A 21755-nucleotide genomic window follows, 5' to 3' on the forward strand; every position below is an offset into this window, starting at 1 on the left:
GGGGGAAAGGTGTTGCACCAATGAACAGTAGGATTAGTCATCGTCTTATTTAACTAGGCCTGGAATCCGGGGCAAAAGGCGACTATCACCAATTTTGATCCATCAAAGAGCAACCAAGTGCTCGTCTACCTCTGCATGCAACACAGGGGACGAGCGAAGTCCATGCAGATTCCAAATATCAGGGGAACCGCCCTCCGTCGGCCAATATTTGATGCTGTGTGACTTGAGCCTCTCTTCACTGTCTTCTATCAACCTCCAACTTTGTCAATTGCCTTGGGATACAGAAGCCCTTTCTGTCCCTCCTCTCCTTTTTCATCGATTGGACACTTTTGCCTCCTTGCCACCACGCGAAGCCATAGCCGGTCCGCAGCACTTTTTCTACCCGTCAAGCGGGTTAGTGGGGTTGCTCCACCACCTGCAAGCTTCGCAAAATTTCCCACTCTCCCAGCAAACAGGAAATGGGACTCATTCACAGATTCGCGGGTTTACCTACCTGAGAGAGGACTGGATACACGAGGCATTTTGAGGCATCTTGTTGATTAAAATTGCAGTGAGATTAAATTGGCCCCTTTCCAACGTCTTGAAAGACTATGCTTGCTTGTTTCAGCACTCCCAGTTCTGCCATGATTATTCAGAACGTGTATTTTGCCAGTGTTCAAGTGGCATGACCGGAGGTAGAGTAGAGAAATGCCAAATCATTAATAGCACATTTCTGCTGTTCTGCAGTTTTGCATTCCAATCACTCAGGGCTTTCACATTGGTGTTTCCCACCTTCAGTCACTCTGGCCACATATCTTAACCCTGGTGCCTCTTCTAGGCCCACAAAAAGGCTCCATTGCGATCAGGAGAAAATAGAATCTTGCGTGCCTGATCTTGACGCGGGTTCTGGTTGGCAGAACGCCCAAAAAAATGGCACGCACCCAACTTCGCACAGCGACCAATTTTGGAGGCCGGCGCTATTTTTGTTCCCCCTTGAAGATCATTCCTTGACATGTGGGTGAGATCATCCAGCGGCATCATTTTGGTGCGCAACCACCATGGAAACCAAAGGAACTGCTGCTTTGGTTGTACCCATTTTTGCTGCAAGCGAAAAATTGTCAAAACCAGAGGAATGTAGAACTGGAGGAGAGGATGTCAAGAGAATGAAGAGTTGTGATTGTGCAAAATCCCCACCAATCACCCTGCAGAGACTTCCATGCTAGGCCACAATTTTCAGAAGGCCATGAAAAATGTGGCCTGTCTCCGGTATTTAATAGAAGAGTTGATTGCTCCCATCGTGGGTGGATCAAAGGTGTTTCCATTCTTCATGTTGATCCTTCATCATGCGTTCACCAGTGCAGGGTGCCCTGGGTTCTAGTCGCCACAGTATTCAGCAGATGCGACAGCAACAAAAGCTGACATTGAAGAAGATATTATATCATTACTGCATTGAATGCTACAGCCAAGTGGATTTGCTGGGTGCAGAGTATTCCCTGCCACATGGCACAGCCGGACGGCCAAAACAGGTCACCGAATACTTTACTATAAATTTCAAACCACATCGGACGCCAGACCGTGAGCGTTCCAGTCTCCGAGAGATGTGATACAAGCGGAAGGCGTCGCCAGAGCGCAAGCTACGAGGATACTCTATAAGAATAAATAAAGTCTAATTAGAATATTTAATAGTGTTTATTTCTGGACATTCCCTTAATAAAATTAACTTAGAATTAGCAAGAAGAAACCATCAGTATTAGTTATTTCATTATTTTTAAACCTCTGACAAAAGTACTCTGTAGACAAATCAATTTTCATTCCAGTCCCATTTTACAAGATGCAAAGTCAACACTCTTCATCCCTGTGTTTTGCACTTCAGGAAGTAGAGTAGCGTCTTCCTAGCCAGATCTTTAGTAAGGGTCACCCCGAACCTTGGTTATTGAGACTGGTCATCATCTGACCAGTCCTGCTTGGTTGTGGAATACGTTAGTTATTAAGTTACTTACTATCTGTTATTTGACTTTGGAGAAAGAACATCTCATATTGCCTTGAAATACTTTGATTTTTCCCTTTTTTCAGTTTCTACAATGTATACTAAGTAAATCCTAACAGATAAGCTGCTAGTTAGTCTTCATAGTCACTGACTGCATAAGACTATAATGAAAATAATAATAAAATAAAGTATCACCCTCACTCACTTCCCTCAGCCAAGCTTGGTTTGGGCAGGCAAGAGACACAGGCACAACAGAACCATGCGGTGCTTTCGCCGTCTCGGCGTAAGGTTTTTTCAGTGGAAGACGAAGAAGACACAGATGCCGTACCAGCAGAGAAATTTCTCAAGTCAATTCTATCCCATTATCAATGCCGACCAACGCCTCGAGGAAGAGACATTGCCATTCTACGAGCATGAGCAATATTATCCAGTCCATATTGGTGAAGTCTTCGGCTCGAGATACCAAGTGGTTGGGAAATTAGGATATGGAGCTTACTCAACGGTATGGTTATGCCGTGACTTGATGTAAGTGAAGAATACCAAATGAAGAATACCAAAGACGCATCAGTATCTATCGGTTTCTCACTTCTGACACTTTGAAGTGGACTTACTCATGCAGCGTTGAAAATTTCGACACAATTACAAAGATTTCCGGAAAAACGACGCTCGGAGCTTGCTGTATATGAGCATCTCAGCAAGGTCAAATCATCCCATCCAGGCCAAGGATATATTCGCGAGCTCTATGATACGTTTGAGATTTCGAGTCCCTACGGTTGCCATCAATGCCTCATTCAGCAACCGATGCATCTCAGTATACTTGATATGATGAGGTTAAATCCCGACCCTCTCAATTTATCCCTTCTCAGAGAGATATTAAAAGGCATTCTGACTGGCCTTGATTTCCTCCACACAGAAGCTAACATTATTCATACTGGTATGTATCTGTAGCACTTTTCCACACAATCAAGACTGACAGAGAATCAATGCATACTGACAGAACTCTAGACTTGAAAGCAGATAATTTGATGCTTCGCATTGCTGACCAGTCAATGCTCGAGGACTTTGAAAAAACAGAGCTGGAACGTCCGAGTCCGAGGAAATTCATAGATGACAAGCATGCAATTTACAGCTCTCGCGGCTTCCGCAAGCCGAAGAATGGCGAGTGGGGGGATCTAGTCTTATGTGATCTCGGCGAGGCAAGGATAGGACATGTTCAACAAACAGGTCCTTTCATCCAACCACATATTTACAGGGCACCGGAGGTGACCTTTGAGATGCAATGGGGCTCACCTGTGGATATATGGAATGTTGCTACGCTTGTAAGTATATGATATCTTCCATATGTCTAAAGTAGTGGCTTTGCGTTGCTCACTTATGGCAGATCTGGGATCTCTTCGAGGGAAGGCATCTGTTCAATAACCTCCTGGACGAACAAGGGAATTATGATCCTTTCAAACACATGGCTCAAATATTTGCATTACTGGGCCCTCCCCCAAAGGAGCTTATCTCGCGCAGTGAGACGACCCGGCAGTGCTTTGATATTGATGGTCAGTTACCCCCATTGCTTGCTTTGCTTTGTTTATGAATGGTGGTTTGAGCTCACGCTGTGATGAAAAAGGCGATTGGAGGGCAAGTGTACATGAGAAGATACCCCATCTTTCGTTAGAGGATCTCGAGACTCGTCTAGAGGGAACGGAGAAGACATTATTTCTCAACTTCATTCGGTCTATGCTCAAGTGGCTCCCTGAAGAGCGAAAGACTGCCAAAGAACTTCTTGACGATCCTTGGTTGAATGAGCAACTGGACTGAAGGTAGAAACTGAAGAGTGTGCCAGGCATTGGGTCCATAGCGAGAGAAGAGGAAAGATCACGGCTCTAACAAAAATATTTTCTACTGACTTCCACGCCTAGCATTCTACAACATCTTGGGTGAACCTCTGATCCAGCGCCCACAAGGACATAAGCCTTTAGCAATGCGGTGGCGTTCCGGGTCGACCCGTTCGCCTATCCATTGCTGCAGTGTGATAAATTGCCTGGTTCAGTCAGGATTCGGGGCACCTCGAAAGGATACAGCATGCAGTGTCATTTGGCCCAATTTCTGCCAAGGCCCCAGCCTCGTTTCATTTTCCGATATATACCTCTGGCGAAGAAGGTGGGGGTTGTCCAATAATGGATGCTAGCCCAAAATAGACCCTCAATCACAAGTGTTTTCCTCGTATTCTGATCTGGCCATGTTTTGCAGGGAATTGGCCGGGCAATGTTTCCTTGTGCATCACTGTCATCTTCCAGAAAAAAAGAGTTCGTCCAGAGCTGGTCGGTTTGGGCGAATGTATCTTACTGAGGAAAACACCATCGGCAGCAATGACTGTTGCAGGTCTAAGCCCAAGTAGGTTTTCACTGCTTTGTCTGTTATGCGCCCTCAGCTTCAACCTTGTTTCATTTTCCGACTGACAACTTGGAGCAGGGCTTGGTCTACCACTCCACATCGGCCTATTCTGCGCATTGGTTGGGCTGTTCCAGATGCCTTGCCTCCCAAGAGAGAGACCATGTACTTGAAGTACAGTGGATAGCATATGTACCGCCCATTCTGCCAGCTCACATTTTGTGCCATCCACCCATCCAGTTTTAGCATCCCAAGAGGGATGTGACGTACATTTATCATTGTCAGTCTTATTAAGGTAAGCATGTAGGAGAATCGTTCATGTACGCATTCGTGTGATCACTGAGCTAACCGCTCTGTGTGTGCGTGCTGGGGCGCTCGGGTTATGCTCTCCAGGCATTGAAGCACGGCGCAGCAGCCAACCAAATCCGAAGACGAAGTCCAAAAAATGGAAACTCATGCAGCACTAGCATCCTCTCCACAGCTATCGCAGGCGAATCACGGTGAGGGGACAAGAAGGGTAGGTATCGCTTGGTTGTGGTTGCGTACAGCAGAAGAGAAGCATGGCAGCACGATGGGCTGGTGGCCCGGTCTCACTGGTTATATACCTGTGGCAAACTGCGGATTGACCCTGAGGAGAAAGATCCGGGCACTGGTCAAGAGGAGAGGCCACCTGATGGTTGATCATGATATCCCTTTCATGTACATGGATTAGTGTTACATCACACCCTCTGGGGTTGCGAATGCCATTGTGACAGCAGTGGGTTCAGCTGTACACATCCCCCTCCCTTTTTTCTGAAGCATAGACTTCTGCTAGTGCAGCACTGATTCTGTTCTATCTGGGAAACATCTCTCTATCTCTGACCAGGGTCAGTGCTTCTTCATCATGACCAGGAGCCATGCATTGTCCTCAGGAAGCTATCAGCACAGCCTGTCTCTGTGACTCTTTCTTCTCTTGCTATGCTTGTACTGAGTTTGTTCAACCTTATGAGAAGCTGAGTAACTGGCTGACCACACACACTCTTCTCTCCATATTACTGATGCTGAGTTGGACATGCAACTCACTAAAGCACCTTCAAACAGCCAAGAAAGAAACTGCAGATGCTTGTTGAGCTGTAGTGACAGAAAATGAGAGTGAAGGGCAGTGAAGGAGCCTTCTGTAGATGATGCAGAGACAACATAAAGCTGCTTTGCAGCCAGTTCTTCTGGTTGCTGTGCTTCTTGCTTGTGATGCCTGGACTGTCTACCACCAGGGAAGTTGCAGGAGCAAGGCATACCAACCTCAGTGCTGCAATGGAAGAGGTGGATCTGTTGATGATCTAGGGTGCAAGAGTCATCATCTGTTTGAGAATTTCCATTCCAGCTGCCAGGCCCATCCCTGGAGCCCTGATGATAATTGGAGGTGTCACAGAACATAGAAAGAGGAGGTTCAGAATATGAACAAATTATCTTCAGATTTGCAAGATCATTGCATTGCTGGATGGACTGGTGAAGATCAATGATATCTCAAGATGCATTGTCAGCAAGAATTGCTGGATCAATAAGAATGTTGTTCTGAAGATCTGGGAGCTTGAAGAGATCTTCTAAGCTGCCATCTGAGCTGGTTATACTGGATGACAGTGAACCAGTCCCTGTGGCAGCTTTCTCAAGGGGAGGCATGTTTGGTGTATTGGAAATACCATTTTAGACATAACAGACTGAAGTGGAATGCAAATTCAGGAGGTGATGTACTGGATCATGAAGAGATGAAGGGCCATGCTGGGGATTTTCTGAATGAGGTGGTCATACAGATATCTCTTATAATTGAAAGACAGAGCTCAATGGCAAACATAGCTGAGTATTGCCACTAATAGGCACACAAACTACAGCCAGTGGCTTTGAAGAGAGGCCATGTTTGGAGGATGGCAGAGTGTTAGAAGAGAAATTATGATGTGGGACTGGAAGAGAGAAGTCTCTGGCTGCTAGAATGTAAGAATTAAGGCATTTGCACAGTAAGAATGGCTTGGAATACTGTAGTGTCCATGGCTTGAAGTTGTTCACATGAAATGTGAGGGCCATCTAGATAGAAGATTGTAGATTTGAGAGGGGAAATTTTGAGTCACATGGTTGGAGAGAAGCAGAAAGGGAAGTGGAAATTGGGCCTGAGAGGAGAGTGTGTGCGGGTGAGAGAAACAGATTGTGAAGTTCCAGCAATTCTGTAGAAGGCTCAGCCACCTCTTATAGCTGCTGTCAGTGCAGAGGCTCCACTGCTTCACCATCCCTGCTTGAAGGAAGTGATGGGGTGAATTCCTTCAATCCCTGAGTCTCCACTGAGACTGCTGATGTGTCCATCCTAAGCAAAAAGCCACCTGCAGCCTGATAACCTGTGCTGTGCACCAATTGTGTTCAGCTGTCACCACTTGCAATCTTCACACATCAAGCATGCAATCCTGACACTGCTGGCCTTGGTCTGGTGTGCAGGCACACACCAGCACAAATGAAATGTGGCAATTTTGCTATTAGTCTGTGGAAAGAAATGTGACAATGGCAATCAGCCTCAGTGGATCAAAAGGTGATGCAACCCCCATCACTCAGGCCCAGCAAGCACTCCAGGCCTAGAATGCTAGCCCACCAGCCATCTCTATAACCTCAATCGACTTGCTGCCTGCTCCATCTCCGCAAGCAACCACACCAAGAAAAGGGGCTTCAAGACAGCAAAGTGTTGGGACAGATCAACTGGGGAAAGCTGCAAGAAAAAAAGAGAGGAGCAGAACCCTCCCCTTCCAAAAATAAAATAAAATAAAATAAAGTAAAATAAAGTAAAGTAAATCAAATCAATAAATAAAATTTCTGCTGTTCAGAACCACTGATCATGCGGCACGGCGAAAAAAATGGAAAACATGGCCGCAGACGCCCCGGCAAGTAGCCTCGATCCCAGAGCCAAGCGAAGTAGCATCGCGAGGGGCGATGTGGATGGCTCAGAAACCAATGAGGTATCGGACAGCGGTTTGGCGACTCCGCGGGCGCAGGATGACACGGGCGGGGGCCGGATAAGACAGCACCATCTCTGCAGGAGAAGCAGGGAGGGGAGGGAGGCACACAAGTACAAGAGACAGAACGGAGAAAGAAAGAAAGAAAAAGAGAAGGAGAGAGTGTGTGGTCATTTGTGAGGGAGTGTGGTCAGGTCTTTATAGATCAAGCAACACATTGAAGCAGTGGGAGATGTCACAAAAGCAGCACAGCCAGTGCCATCCCCGAAGCGGCAAGGGTGATACCGCAACGGGACTAGCGTTGCGGGCGGGCCAATGGCAGGCGCGCGCGACGGGCTCGGCGCCCCGCTAACCGGCACATACTCTACTCCGTATTATTTGTGAAGATACTTTGATACATGCTAGTAAAAAGATAATAAAATACTATAACTTAAGAAATAATTATTATATTTAGATAATTCTTATAATTTACAAAGTTTATTATATCTGTATAGTATCTTCTTCATTTTATAATGATCAGACATAGGCTTGTTAAGATATAAGAGAGCAAAAAGTTGAGATTTGTATGTGTATTTTGGTGTCCTGCTCGCTTGGTTGTCCCGCTCAGTTGTGGAATACGTTAACTAATTCATCATCTGCTCCACGCAAACCTTCTCTTCATCAATCCCCTTTAATCTCTTCCACAGAATCCTAGAGAACACTGGTTTATTGAACCTGTTTTTCATATGTATATCACCTGTTAATTCCATTTTATTGACCCTCAGAACTTTAAATGATGGTATTACAAGGTTTGCTCAATCAAAACCCTATTACCTGACGAGACCAATGCTGACGCCAACTTTGTTCTTGAATGGGTGTTAGATTTGAAAACCATCATTCTTCACACTCAATTTAGAATAGCCCGGTCAATCTTTGGATCGCTAGGTCCAACTGTTGTTAAGGTCGGCCGGAAACATGTTATTAAAGGGCCGTGCCAGCTCCCAGAACTTGAAGCACTTCTCTACATCTCAGAACACACCACGATTCCCGTTCCTCGAGTTCGGTGCACATACAATGGACCAGTGGGCATATACATAATGATGGATCACATTCAAGGCACTGATCTTGAAACTCTGTGGATGCGCGGCCTGAAACCCAAGGAAAAGGAAACCATTATCAATGAGATTGCAGCTATCTTGACTCAGCTTCGAACACTTCATCCCCCCCAAGAAGGAGTGGTTGCATCCGCGCAAGGTGGTGCCATTCTCGATTACCGTATTGGGAGTCAACTAGTCGGCCCATTTCAGTCACATTCCAGTTTCCACTCCTTTTTACGGGGTGGCGTTCCACTGGAAACCACGGCTAAGGTTTTTGGGGAAGATATTGCATCTTGTCATAGCAACAATTATCAGACATTCTTCTCGCATTCAGATTTGGCCCCGCGGAATATTATCATTCGCAATGGCAGAATTGTGGGAGTTGTTGACTGGGCACTTGCAGGCTGATACCCAGAGTATTGGGATCTAACAAAGGCATATTACACTTCATTCAAGATACCGGACTGGCCCGAGAGCATCAAATTTAAGCTTCCTTCATATGCGGACGAGCTCATGGCAGAACGCCTTCTTTGGAGACTCTACGATGAACCAGGAAATGTTTCGCGCAACTAGTTTCCCTATTTATAATCACAAACATTGCTTGGACTAGGATCAATAAAAGGACCGGGGACCCTGCTCTCAACCAGGAGTTAACTGGTCGTCTGACAGCTTGCAGCCACCATGCCAAGGCCGCCGGGAATAGTAAGGGCACATCTATGACAGCTGTCATAGTATCAGCATCCTGATTGGAGCCAACATACTCTAGCATGTATGTTTCCTCAACAAAGATATACAGGAGAAGAAGGCTTGGCTCTGAAACTACCCTGTTAGTCTCGATAAAATTAGGCACCCATTCGCCCTTCCTCGCTCTGTTCGACCGCAAAGGCTCCAAAGCAGGTCTGGGTGTCCTGCTGACAAAGCAGCTGGGTGGTGGATGACATAATCAATCAGTCAATCAATCAACCACGACGCATTAACTTGTATACATACTCCCATGTCCTTTCCCATCACGATTATTCCTAGACACATCTTCGTACGGTAATAATGGCACTTTCGAGCGATAAAATCAGGTCACTTACTTTCCGTCATATAGTCGCAATGTCAGGTCATCACGGTTCTCGGTCCTTAGCCGTGCCATCCACCACTTCGCTGCACATAGTTACCCAATCCCATTAATAACAAGGTCTGGTATCGGTACTCGACACTTCTAGCGGTCAAAATACTTAAGCATATTCGGCCACGACACGGAACCGTTCTCATGTTGACAGGCGGGCTATGCGTGAAGTACGGGCGCCGTGTACATTTATCGGAAGCTCCAGCAATGCTTTTCTTATCGCGACATACATCTATACCGGTACCAAAAGCTTTATGTGCATTTACTCATTCTGGGTGGACGTACATCGTGATGGAAAGGATACAGGGGGATATGATTGGCAGTGGCTGGGTAAACCGAAGCGAGGAGTCAAGGGCAAACCTCCTTTCACAATTGTGAAACATGATCCGCGAGATGCGGGAGCTTCAACCTCCACAAGGCATGGGGGTTGCTTCTGTTGATGGAGGATCGCTATTTGACTGCCGCGTACCAGGCAGTTCCTTACGCTTTGGTCCATTTAGGACCGTCCAGGACTTCCATCAGCATCTACGAAGGGGTATGGAGTTTGATTCCAGGCTTGATCCTCAAATTCAGAATCTTATCCAACAACAAAGCAAATCTTGGCCTTTGGTATTTACTCATGGCGATCTCAGCAGCCTGAACATTCTTGTTCGCGGAGATGATATTGTTGGCATTATTGATTGGGAAACAGCTGGTTGGTATCCGTCATATTGGGAATACACTTCTGCCCACCAAGTCAATCCTCAAAATTCTTTTTGGGTGAATGAGATTGATAATTTCCTACAATCAATGCCTGAAGAGCTGGCGATGGAACGGATCCGTCAAAAGTATTTTGGGGATATTTGAGCAAGCCTATCCTAGTAACTCATACAACTGTTTCCTTCTGCTCCATCAAGTCGTAAGTTGGAACCTTTCTCATGTCAAAGTTGCCCTGTCCATCAAATCGGTGCTGGTCTTTCTTCTGTTGACAATACTCCATCGCCGCGTTGCGCACTTTGCTCCATTCAATGACGCTCGTCCCTAAGGGTTTCGTATCTGCCGAGCCTTTCCAGAGCCTCCTTCACCCAGGAGACACAATCCCATCCTGGGTGGCCTTGTCGGATAGGCGATTGCGCAGAATCTCGACTAAGCGACTTGCGTCTGCTACCTTTCCGAGAATAATACGAACAAATAACATGCTGGTAGGGGCAAGTGAACATTCGCGCTCTTTGAAGAACCATTCAGAGCCCCCTCCCAATTTCGGCCTCTCCTTTGCGTGGTAACGGACGCCCATACCACCCTCTGCTTCTTTCGGTCCAATAATCAAGGCCCAGTGATATCTAGGTCAGATAGGATGTCAGCTTCTTGATTATTATACACCGAAATCACACATAATTAACTTACGTGTCGTCCTTGCCTGGCATGGTAGGGTTGCCTCCACGTGCATAGAGAGCAATATACAAACGATCTTTGTTAGATGGCAATGGGCGGGTGATGTTGAAAAGTGGTAGGTAGATCTGGCGCTAGCTGACTTGGATCTGTTCAAGGGATACTTGGGAGTAACTATTCTCTAGGACTCATTCAACAGGGGAGGGTTGAAGAGCTTTATATCTATACATCGCCCAAATGGCCTAACTCTATACTGGAGTTGTAGCCGCCGTCTAAGATAGTGAGACCTGGAGTGGCTGACGTACAAGTCATCCTCCAATCTGCATCTCCCCTAAGGATGGCAGAAGGTCGTCATACCCCAGTGGCTTAAGAATCTTGCGATAGGTACCTTACAATATTTACAAGGCAGGGCCAAGGCATATTAGGTGTATCTGGAAGGTATATAAAACCAGCTATCGGGACAGATACCAACAATGTACACTTAGTACAACACTAGCATCCTTCCACACTCTCATTTGAGTTGCAATCTCTTTGAGCAACGACGCAGCAGAGGCTCCGTAACTTTGAGCTTGTGGGACTCACAGAGGAAGCAGGAGTGGCAGTGCCCCACCGACCATCAGATTCTACAGATTTCATTGAGCTGTCGACGGACAATTATCGCTGCGAGTAAGTCACGGTCTTGCCGGGAGAGTCAAGCTCAACAGGGTCTTCTTTCCCCGCTGATTCTGCCAAGCCCCGTTCTTTGGCTGTGGTTACCCGCTAGTTATATCTCTTACTTGAGCTATTAGTCAGCAACTCGGTTATCTGAGCTTGTATGCTTTTCCCACACAAAATTGTTAGTCATGTGACCAGAGGGTTGCTTTTTATTTGGACGGATAGATCATTCTTAGATAGACGAGTCAGACAAGAATGAATATTTCGTCTCCCTACTACGGAGTAGATCGCATCTAGTTTGACAACACCCCATACCACCTGCACGCCTTCCGACTGGTAGAATTGAAGCCAACCCGCCCAGCCGACGTTTCACCAGATGCCGCTCCGGTTACGTACGCAACACCCGCTGATTGGCCGCCCAGCAGGTCCCCACCCAGGCTAAGCTTTTCCCGTGACGGATGAGCTGAGGCTTGACCAATGGCTGGTGTGGCTGAGGCCCCGCTTATCCCCGTGGCTGCCAGCTGGGATACCTTGGTATGCCTTTTTGTCGAAAATAATGTGGGTTCACCGTGTCTGTCATTGCGATGTGCTCTGCTTAAAAAAAAAAACGAGGTGCCCAGGACATTGCCTGCCCCTCTCCCCCCTTTGTCTCCCGTACAGCTTTCTTCCTGTCTCCCCGATCCCATGCCGGTCTTTCCCGGCCCTCTCTCGTTCTTCCAGGTTCACTGGTTGTTTTTGAGGCCTCCTACATCAGGTTTACTCCTCTAGTTGAAGCAAATCGTATGGCTTCAGCCCATCATAATGCTGTTCGCTCCAGGCAAGCGTCTCATAGCTCAGCTTCGGCCGTGGAGGAAACAATGGATCACGACTCTCCTGCTGGGGGTTTTGATGACACGCCCATTCCCGATGCTCCGCCTGGGTTCACCCTCAAATTCACCATTCATCGAGCCCAGAATCTCCCTTTGGGCGACTTTGGCTCCATGTCCTCAGACCCTTATGTACTTTTGATTCTCAACACGGATCTGGCCCGCCGCCACCCCCAGGATCCTGATATAACTTTTCGCACCCCTACCATCAGGAAGGATATCAATCCGGTTTGGAACTGCGAGTGGATCGTCGCCAACGTACCGGCGTCTGGGTTCCACCTGAAGTGCCGGGTATATGATGAGGATTTTGCCGACCACGACGATAGACTGGGTACCGCATACATCGACGTCGATGGCATCGATGAGAATTGGAGCGGCTTCAAAGAACAGCATTTTAAGGTTAGGAAAAAGACTGGCAGTAATAGGGCGTATTTGCTACGGTCCATAGCAGCAACCTGCTCCAAGAACTTCAGCGTTAAAGGAGAGCTTATCGTCAGCGTCGAATGTCTGGGTAAGACCCCAGGCGATCAAGGCGGACATATGTATACCATCGGCCCCAACTATTGGACCCGTCATTTTTCTCCCATGATTGGGAGGTTGGTGGGAACAAAGGATTCCGTCCAACCGGGGACAGGCAAAAAACCTATCACCAAATATAAGTAAGTGCTCAACATCCTAGTGAGCATTTCTTTCTGAGGAGGTATTGACTGTTTCTTTCGGCAGCTTTCAAGCAATTCAAATTCAGTTGACGGGACCCGTACCTTGGAGACTGTATCATCGATATGTCGAATTTAAACCGTTTGTTGCCGGGATGTTTAACGGCCAGAGTATACGTGGACGCCTCCTGAACCACGCCCTGCACCATCAACACGCTAGAATATACAATTTCGATCGATCCACCATGCATGGCATGTTCCCCTCGCCATGTATCGAACTCGCGCAGCAGTTCCTGGAGTTTGTGCACTACGATCAAGGCGGTAGAATTTTCACTTATGTCCTCACATTGGATGGGCAGTGGCGGTTTACCGAAACAGGAAAAGAATTCGGAATCGACTTACTGAGCAAACACACTATGCATAGTGATGTATCTATATATATCGCTTATTCTGGCGAGTTCTTCGTCCGTCGAGTACATCATCACCACCACCACCACCATCACAATCGCCGTCACAGTCATAAAGAGAAAGCCATTGATTCAATTGTGCCTGATGGTGGAAACAAACAAACCGATGCAGCTCCTAACAGATCACAAGATTCTGTGATTGTTTCAATTGACCCTGCAGATTATGAGCTTGTAATAGACAATGATAGCGGAACATACCGACCAAATGCATCTCTGCTGCCATTACTGAAGGAGTTCTTGGAGAAAAATTTGCCAGGACTTAAGATAACCACCCTGGATTGCCAAAAAGATGCAGAGGAAATGAATAAATTGAAAGAAGAGCAAAGAGAGCGGAAGAAAGCTACCGGCAGGCACATTGCGTATCTCCAACGACGAGTAAGCTCGTCATCATCGTCAATCTCGAGCTCTGATGAGGAAGAGCTCGAGCAACGAATGGGCCAAGCGCCAAAACATAAGAACCCACTTGCCCAAAAGCTTCACTGGATGATGGACCCCAAAGCGAGATATAAAGAGTGGGTGGTTACGGGCCATGTAGGCCGATCCCCTGTGGCAGATGAACATTTTCAATCCTGGCCGATGGATACACAACATCACCCCGAAACTGGAGAAGCGTCCCGGCCCGCACAGCCGCCCCAGCCCGCAAATAATTGATAATAAAGACCGAGAGTTTGAATTGTGGTGGCTATGTGCTTCCATATTTGAAGTATCTCTGGAAGATGAGTTGTGTGTGGATTTCGACAACTCATGGCGAGGAGTTTGGGTTTGGTTAGTTAGGATGCCGATGCGAAAAAGCGACACGGATAGTATTTTTGGCCTCGAGAAACTCACAGAAATTCCAAAACAAGAATGACCGAAGGATAGTGATAACTACTTGTACGTAATCTAATTTTTTTCTTTTCTTTTCTTTTCTCCTCTTTTTTTTCTTTTTTTTTTTTTTTTTTTTCCCGCCCCCTAGTAGCACAGTTCCCAATCTCACTGTACCGTACAGAGTACAAAGTATCATCTCAATGTGTAATGTTTACCGCGAAAGGAACACAAGTTAATTCCTGATGTAAGGAGAAATAAGCATAGTTAATAATACCGTTTTATTGTGTAGTCTGTATTTCACAAGGCGATCAACTGTATGCTGCGGCGGGAATGAAGTTCAGCTGCTGTTCATGTAACTCGAGTAGCAATCTGTTGGTTGGCTGCTTCAATTTTCAGACCAGCATTCCGTCGTCCCAAGACTGGCTGTGCCCTCGCATGGGGTTCTGAAAAGTACCACCTCTGCTGAATGAAAATGCTTAATTAGCTTGCCTGAAATGATAGTCTGTTAAGCAACGGAGGACTCTGTTAATTCATATTTACTCTGTCGCCTGGAGGATTCAACCTCGTGATGCGAAACTTGACAAGGGTCAGGTCCACCACATCAAGCAACAACCCTTAGCCTTGGTGCTCTATTTCTTGCAGAACATTTTCAAACGGCTGTCCAGATAGCTGCATGTGACCTTCAGAATCTTTTTCTTTTCATGGTCAGATAGTTAAATACTTCTCTTGCCATCCGGCTCCCCTTTCATCAACAAAGGTAGTTCAGTTCTTCATTGTCTAGAACGCGTTTCTTATAAAGCTTGTGGTTGTTCCTGTTGACGCCGACCTGGCCAGCCACTCCAGATACACCACCACATTTGCTTGACCGGCACAATTTTGTATCTGGTTTGTTCACTCCTGGCATGCTTATTCTATCTGCAGGTCCATAAAGGGCTTGTTAGTTCTTGGACGTCGTTATGGGGAATATTAGCAGCAGACCTGATGACCCCGCTGCCCTGTATCTCAAGGATCAAACAAAATGTGAGGCTCCAGCTCTTGCAACCCTTCATTGCGTTACATCTTCATAAGCTGACTGATTTCTCTTCTTCTGTATGCAGTGACAATAGCCTCACTCACAATCACAAATTATCGCGGGCATGCTATTCTACATATTGGTCCCAATGGCTTCCCCGCAACTCGCGTCACGGCAAAGAGAGACACAGGGGATGACACACCAATTGAATTTGTCCTTGTATGTTTGAATGAGAAAATTCTATCCATAGTCATCTTTCCAGGAGATTTCCTTCCAGTGCTAACTCGTGTTCTGCGTGCAGGATCCAGACTCCACGACAACCAGCCAACCCTCTTTCCTCTTACGCCTATCAAATGAAGATGAATTGACGTTCAAATTTTCATTCATTATCCGACAAACCCAGATCCCTCCAGTTACTACCTCAACCATAAATGGAGTCGCGAGCACATTGCCTGAAGCTATTGATACAACACTGAAGGGAGTCACATTTGCGCATGCTTCAAACTCAAAAGAATTGGACAACCTCATCACGCGAGAATTCCACGCCAATCCAAATCTTCAAAACAACTCAAACGTCCAGCATGTTGGTACATTTTCAACTGAGGGCAGCCCTTCGATACAGTTTGACTGGTCTTGGAAATGGAAGCCACCCAAACGGGCAGAAGATAGAGGTGGTGGCTGGAGAAACTGCTGTAGTTTTCTTGACTACGATGAACGAACGAATAGGTTGAACACGCTTGCGACGTTTACCTTTTGGGTTCAAAACGCGACTCGACCGTTGTCAAGTCCCGTAGTGCTGTCGCCGCGGCTTGAGTTGGCTGTTCCACCACGTAACCGCACCGTTTCTTCACAATCAGTAATGTCGAAGGGGAGTGAGCTGGAGGCGCTGGGTGATGTACCCCAATCGCCAATCGAGACTGAAAGCCTACTAGGCGGTGCTGCGCCCGCAGTGCCAGTGAAGTTAGACATCTGTCAACGTCCTGGAGAGGATATGAGCGCAGTAGAAGACGGTCCGCTTTTCCGCGCGACGATGAAAGCCCTTGAACAAAAAACAGGAAACATGCGAACTAAGATGAAGAAACTTCTGAAAAAAGCCGAAGCGGTGCATCAAAGACAGGTTGCTTACAATGAATCTGTCAGCGCATTCATTATTGCCCTCAACGAAGCATCGACTTCCAACGCCAATGCAATTCAGCCAGCTCTGGAACATTATTTCGACAAGATCGCAAAGGAAATCTTGATTTGGGAGCAACAGAATTCGACGAATCTTCAGAAGCTGATCATTGACCCGCTCACTAGACTGTACAACAACGATATAAAGCAGGCTGAGTCGAAGAAAAAAGATTTTGAGGATGAGAGTAGAGATTATTATGCCTATGTTGGACGCTATTTGGGACAGCGTCAGGACTCGCTTAAGGAGAAGAAAAGAGCAGAAAGCGATTCAAAATACCAAACAAAGCGGAGAAACTTCGAGCTAAAGCGATTCGACTACTCTTCTTTCATGCAAGACCTTCACGGGGGCCGGAAAGAGCAAGAGGTGCTGTCTCATCTCACTAAGTATGCCGACATCCAAGCCCGAAGTTACCTTTCTACGGCAAAGAAAGTCGAGGAAATGCTTCCACAGCTTCAGGCGTTGATACACGAGGTTTCTGAAGTTGATAAAGAGTTCCAGTTTCAGCGAACAGAGCGTGAGGAGAAGCGGAGAGCTCTAGAGCAAAGCACTAAGAAATATATCGAACCTGAGGGCGTTCAAAATAGCAGCGCGCCACCCACCACCCCCAACACTGCTCCCTGTACCTCTGATTCCGAATTGGGTCGCGCAGATAGCACCGGCTCTCAGGCCAGAGGACCAGTTAGCAACAGAGGCTCCTTCTCTTCGTCTTCCAACACCACAGCTGCTGCGATGACACCCTCTGGCCAGAATCGGTTCAAAGGAATTCGTGATTTGGAAGAACGTGACCACTCAAACACCAGCATGGATAAAGCGAATATGCAGCAGAAGAAAGAGGGGTTATTGTGGGCGTTGTCTCGTCCCGGTTCACACATTGACCCGAAGGGGATAAACAAACAAGCTTGGCATAAGTAAGCCCCCCCCCCTCTACTCAGGCTGGTGCGTGGAGAACATGGAAGAATCACACTTTTAGATGAGGTTTCATGGGTGTCCTGAGACAAATAGGCTAATATTGATTGTCTAGGTTTTGGATTGTCTTGGATCAGGGGAAGCTTTCGGAATACAGCAATTGGAAACAGAAACTAGATCTACACATGGATCCTATAGACTTACGGATGGCATCTGTTCGAGAAGCGAGGAACGCGGAGCGGCGATTTTGTTTTGAAGTCATCACGCCTCAGTTTAAGAGAATTTACCAAGCTACATCTGAAGAGGATATGGGAAATTGGATTATGGCGATTAACAATGCTTTGCAAAGCGCTGTCGAGTCCGGACGAGGTGTTCCCCCACCACCCACTTCAGATGGGGGGTCCCGTAAGGATATTGGGTCTGCCTTAATGGGCAAAACCACTTCATCATCCAACACAAGCAACGTGAGCCGAAGAACGACTGTTGGTGCCCGCCCAAGTTACGTTCGGAATGACAGCAGCTATGAGGATAATCCATCCAAGTTACTCCAGGTCATTCGGGAAGCGGATCAGGGAAATAACTGGTGCGCTGACTGCAATTCAGCATCGAAGGTCGAATGGGTTTCCATTAATCTTGGAATCGTGCTTTGCATCGAATGCAGTGGTATTCACAGATCTCTTGGGACTCATATTTCCAAGATCCGTTCCCTTACGCTAGATATTCACTCGTTTTCTAATGACATTGTCGAGATATTGTTGCAGATTGGGAATAGGGTCAGCAATATGATATGGGAAGCCACCTTGAATCCAACCCACAAACCAACAGCACAATCGTCTCGCGACCAGCGGTTGAAGTTCATTACGGCAAAGTACAGCGAAAGAGCATTTGTGCGCCCGTTATCATCTACGCTTTCGCGCTATGGAACAGCAGATGAGACACTTCTCGCTTCTATCAAACAAAATGATATTCAAGGCGTCCTTTATGGCATTGCCCTGAGGGCAAGTCCCAATGCAACTGATCGGTCGCGAAACACCCATGCGGTGTTCTTGGCCCTGGCAGCCGCCGATCCCGCGTCTCCGTCGCAGTCAATGACCTCAATCTCCACCTGGACAAAATCCGCGCCCCAACCCCCAACAGGCATTAAAGCGATTCCTTTCCCAATCGCAGAGCTCCTGGTTCAAAATGGAGCAGATATCCCTGCTGAGATGCCGGCGATCCCACTATCACCAGCTGCGCAACTATATGTCAACCAGCGGACAGGAAGAGCTTTGGGAAGCGGTAACCCGACGGCGAGTCCTGGAGGCGATACGCTGAGCGCATTACCGACAATCCGCGATTTTGGGAGTGGAGGTAACGGTCTTATGCCTTCCCCGGCCGAGATGAATAACAAGGAACGGGAAAGGCTGCATAAACGCGGGAGTGCCGGAGCCCGGTTTGCGGGGAAAGTGACTTCATTCGGAAGTTAAATTTGCTTTCCTTATCAGATGTTTTCTACACGATAATGTTTTCGATGGCAATAATGACTACGACTGTATGCTGGGCGGGAACTTGAACGGCTTGCACTTCCCGGTGGGTTTGGAAGGCATTGCTGGACCCTTTCCACTTGATTTTTATGCTTCTTAATTCTTAGGGATGAAGGCCTCAGTGTTAACTTTAGTCCTTTATCTCCTTTTCATTCTTCTTGCCGCTACTCATGGCAGCTAGCCATGAAGATCCCAAAAGTGGCCCTTTGCTTTCTTCCTCTATTCCGCTATGTTGTTATAATTTCTCCTCCTTGTACTGTGAAGCGAGCCAAGCTCTGCGAATGACCCTGGACCAGTTTTATCCTTTCATGATTCTTTTGCCATCATTTTTCTACAACTCCAAGTGTGTGTATGGGTTAATAATAAATAATGATGATAATGACTCATTTGTCTTGTAGCTTCACCATAGCATCCATATCTTGCAAAACCACGCCCATGTAGCCAGGCTTTCTGCATTTACTTGATGGTTAGGCACCAATGATGCATCAGACTCAAGATGTGAATCTTGATAAGATCTGATGTGAGGCATTAACAGAAAGAGACAAAGATAAATGTATTTGTTCAAGAATCTGTCTGATGCCGTGTGTTTATGGGGTTGTGGTTACTCCTGTAGTTAGAACAAGCAACGTAAGAAGTCCAGAGGAAGAGACGGACTATTGATGATCCTGGCCGGCAAGCTGGATCTGGGAAATCCGCAAAGGGACTAGCGCAGAAGTCTGGAATTCAGCCACACTTACCCCACAGTGAGCTCGTGGGCCAATCACATGCTCGGCAGCTGAGTGTGGGGAAGCAGGGCCGCGTACAGGGCATGTACGAAGTAATGAAGTACTGTAAAATAACACTCCGATACCAGCCTGTCTTCTCGCAGCGACTTCAAAACGAGCTTGTGTTCCATGACTTTTCGTTCCCCTTGTGTAACTACCGTACACCTGTATTGTATGTATCGAGCCCGTATGTCCTGTGCGGCCCTGGCGGGCGGTAACTTTTCACGTGCCCCCCGCCGCAGAAGCTCGATCTCCGCAGGCCCACGGAAGCTCCTCCGGCCGGCCAACCCACCGTCTCCACGCCATCCATCGATCTCACCTCGTCCCCTCCACCACCCATCATCCTCCCTCAGCAGCCAGCTTGTGCTCGCGTCCCTCCAATTCCACGCTATTCCTAGTCGCTGCTCGCCTCCAACCCCAATTGCACCGACTGCCTCACCACCGGTGTGACTTCGGTCGACCCCGAATTTTCAATTGCGGCCCCCCCCCGGTTGGAATCCCAAAATCCCCTCGACCCTGTAACTAGCTAATCCTGCTTGCTGTTCCCCGACCCAACTCCTCTTATCTCTATTGGATGCTCTCACCGCCACCCCGCAAACGAGCTCCCTAGTTGCCACCCTCCACCTTCGGGCACTTTGCACGCTTGGTCTCCATTATTCTGAAAGTTGGCTTGGGCTGGCTCAGCATCACCTCCCCTACCCTCGCAATGGGGTATTAGACACTTCCTGCGGGCACCTACATCGCGAAGTCTCTGCCCAGGAGTCTGGAAGGCAGCTTAATCCAGTTATCTGTACTTTGCTTCCCTGCCCACCCAGCGTATTCCTTCAATAAATCGACATCTCCCCGCCGTTCACTCCCGTCGACCGGGTCCTCCTCCATCATCCACCCCTTGGCTTGTTTTCAGCTTACTAGGATATCAGCTGCCCTTTTTCTGGCGTGATGTCTCAAAGATCGAATTCTCCTCCATCTCCAACCAAGCCTCGCCGGCGACGCTCGTCTTTCACCGAGCTTTTCCAGAAGCAGGGCAACGTTGCTTCCCCAACTACCGGCTCGCATCCTCGACCCATCTACACCCCTGGCAGCGCCCGAACCCAGCAACAGCGGAGGATGTCCCTTAATACATTGGGCCTTTCTGGTTCCCCCACCCAGATGTCTCCATTTGCAGCAGCTTCCATGCGCCGTGGTAGCGTCTCAAGCTCTGTGATGTCGACTTCACCGACAATGGACCAAGCCGTCGTCGAGGAAGCCGAAGAGGAGACCCCAACGACGGCCCCTGCAACTCCTTTTGCTCGCCGCGTCTCGTTTGGAGCACCGGCATTGCGTGGGAGCGGAAATGGTACATATCACCCCCTGTGGAATGCACGTTCCCCAAGAAATCGATCATCGTCGCTGTTTGGCAACACATCGCCCAACAGCGATGGAGTTGTACCTAGCGCAAGTACTTCACAACATCATTTCCAAAATGTCAAATCTAACCCGTCTTCTTACCGTAAACTAGCAGAAGGTTTCAATTGGCCCGAGTCTCTCAGGGTAAAGGCGGAGCGCGCACCCTCACTTGGGAATTTTCCTCCTACGTCCCCGACCCTACCGCATGCGGGTATGATTCACCAACGTTCGGCTTCAATTGCAGCCATGGAGGCACCACCGCCCGAGCGTGCAGAGCTGCCAAAACAGTCCCAGCATAAGTCGAGACCGAAGCCGGACTACTTCCAAGAGAAGATCTTACGAGCCGACTTCATGGACTAAAGGTTCAGGGCTATTTTTCTTTCCCTCTCCTCTCCCTACGTTACAAATTATTCAATACGCTTGCAAGTGCTTGTATTTCACGGGCTTGGAAATTCCAAGGGATTGGGGATTCGAAGCATTGTGGGTTATGGAAAGTTCATATTCTGGCAGTCTCCTTTCTGATGAATGAAGCTGCAATTTTATAAGTGGATGGTCCCGCTTTGATGACATCACTTAGTTGTAAAGGTTGTGGGTTCAAAGCATGGATGTTGTGTTATGATGCATGTTTCTCTTGATTTTGCTATGGTCCCGGGATGAATGTCAGGAAA

The 21755-nt window shown here is 47.5% G+C and overlaps 7 protein-coding genes across 7 annotated transcripts; 6 read left to right on the forward strand and 1 right to left on the reverse strand.

Moving 5' to 3' along the window:
* Positions 1-2189: 2189 nt before the first annotated feature.
* D8B26_008324 (uncharacterized protein) lies at positions 2190-3916 on the forward strand. The gene is made up of 5 exons (XM_003068088.2): positions 2190-2491; positions 2569-2900; positions 2972-3285; positions 3348-3513; positions 3585-3916. The coding sequence occupies exons 1-5, from the start codon at positions 2226-2228 to the stop codon at positions 3773-3775; spliced, it is 1269 nt and encodes a 422-aa protein (XP_003068134.1). The 5' UTR covers positions 2190-2225; the 3' UTR covers positions 3776-3916.
* A 4474-nt stretch (positions 3917-8390) lies between these two features.
* On the forward strand, positions 8391-8798 carry D8B26_008325 (uncharacterized protein; the record flags this gene model as incomplete). Its single annotated transcript, XM_066125818.1, has 1 exon — positions 8391-8798. One exon carries the CDS (start codon positions 8391-8393, stop codon positions 8796-8798), a length of 408 nt encoding a protein of 135 aa, XP_065981902.1.
* A 1087-nt stretch (positions 8799-9885) lies between these two features.
* On the forward strand, positions 9886-10350 carry D8B26_008326 (uncharacterized protein; the record flags this gene model as incomplete). Its single annotated transcript, XM_003068089.2, has 1 exon — positions 9886-10350. The coding sequence occupies one exon, from the start codon at positions 9886-9888 to the stop codon at positions 10348-10350; it is 465 nt and encodes a 154-aa protein (XP_003068135.1).
* A 214-nt stretch (positions 10351-10564) lies between these two features.
* Positions 10565-10907, reverse strand: D8B26_008327 (uncharacterized protein; the record flags this gene model as incomplete). Its single annotated transcript, XM_066125819.1, has 2 exons — positions 10565-10823; positions 10888-10907. 2 exons carry the CDS (start codon positions 10905-10907, stop codon positions 10565-10567), a joined length of 279 nt encoding a protein of 92 aa, XP_065981903.1.
* A 1176-nt stretch (positions 10908-12083) lies between these two features.
* D8B26_008328 (uncharacterized protein) lies at positions 12084-14553 on the forward strand. The gene is made up of 2 exons (XM_003068090.2): positions 12084-13051; positions 13116-14553. Exons 1-2 carry the CDS (start codon positions 12309-12311, stop codon positions 14164-14166), a joined length of 1794 nt encoding a protein of 597 aa, XP_003068136.1. The 5' UTR covers positions 12084-12308; the 3' UTR covers positions 14167-14553.
* Positions 14554-15109: 556 nt separating this feature from the next.
* D8B26_008329 (uncharacterized protein) lies at positions 15110-19299 on the forward strand. The gene is made up of 4 exons (XM_003068091.2): positions 15110-15342; positions 15420-15553; positions 15636-17416; positions 17530-19299. The coding sequence occupies exons 1-4, from the start codon at positions 15279-15281 to the stop codon at positions 18878-18880; spliced, it is 3330 nt and encodes a 1109-aa protein (XP_003068137.2). The 5' UTR covers positions 15110-15278; the 3' UTR covers positions 18881-19299.
* A 1341-nt stretch (positions 19300-20640) lies between these two features.
* D8B26_008330 (uncharacterized protein) lies at positions 20641-21447 on the forward strand (the record flags this gene model as incomplete). Its single annotated transcript, XM_066125820.1, has 2 exons — positions 20641-21037; positions 21200-21447. The coding sequence occupies 2 exons, from the start codon at positions 20641-20643 to the stop codon at positions 21445-21447; spliced, it is 645 nt and encodes a 214-aa protein (XP_065981904.1).
* Between the last annotated feature and the right edge of the window lie 308 nt (positions 21448-21755).

This window comes from Coccidioides posadasii, chromosome 5, assembly GCF_018416015.2.
Source record: "Coccidioides posadasii str. Silveira chromosome 5, complete sequence".
NCBI lineage: Eukaryota > Fungi > Ascomycota > Eurotiomycetes > Onygenales > Onygenaceae > Coccidioides > Coccidioides posadasii.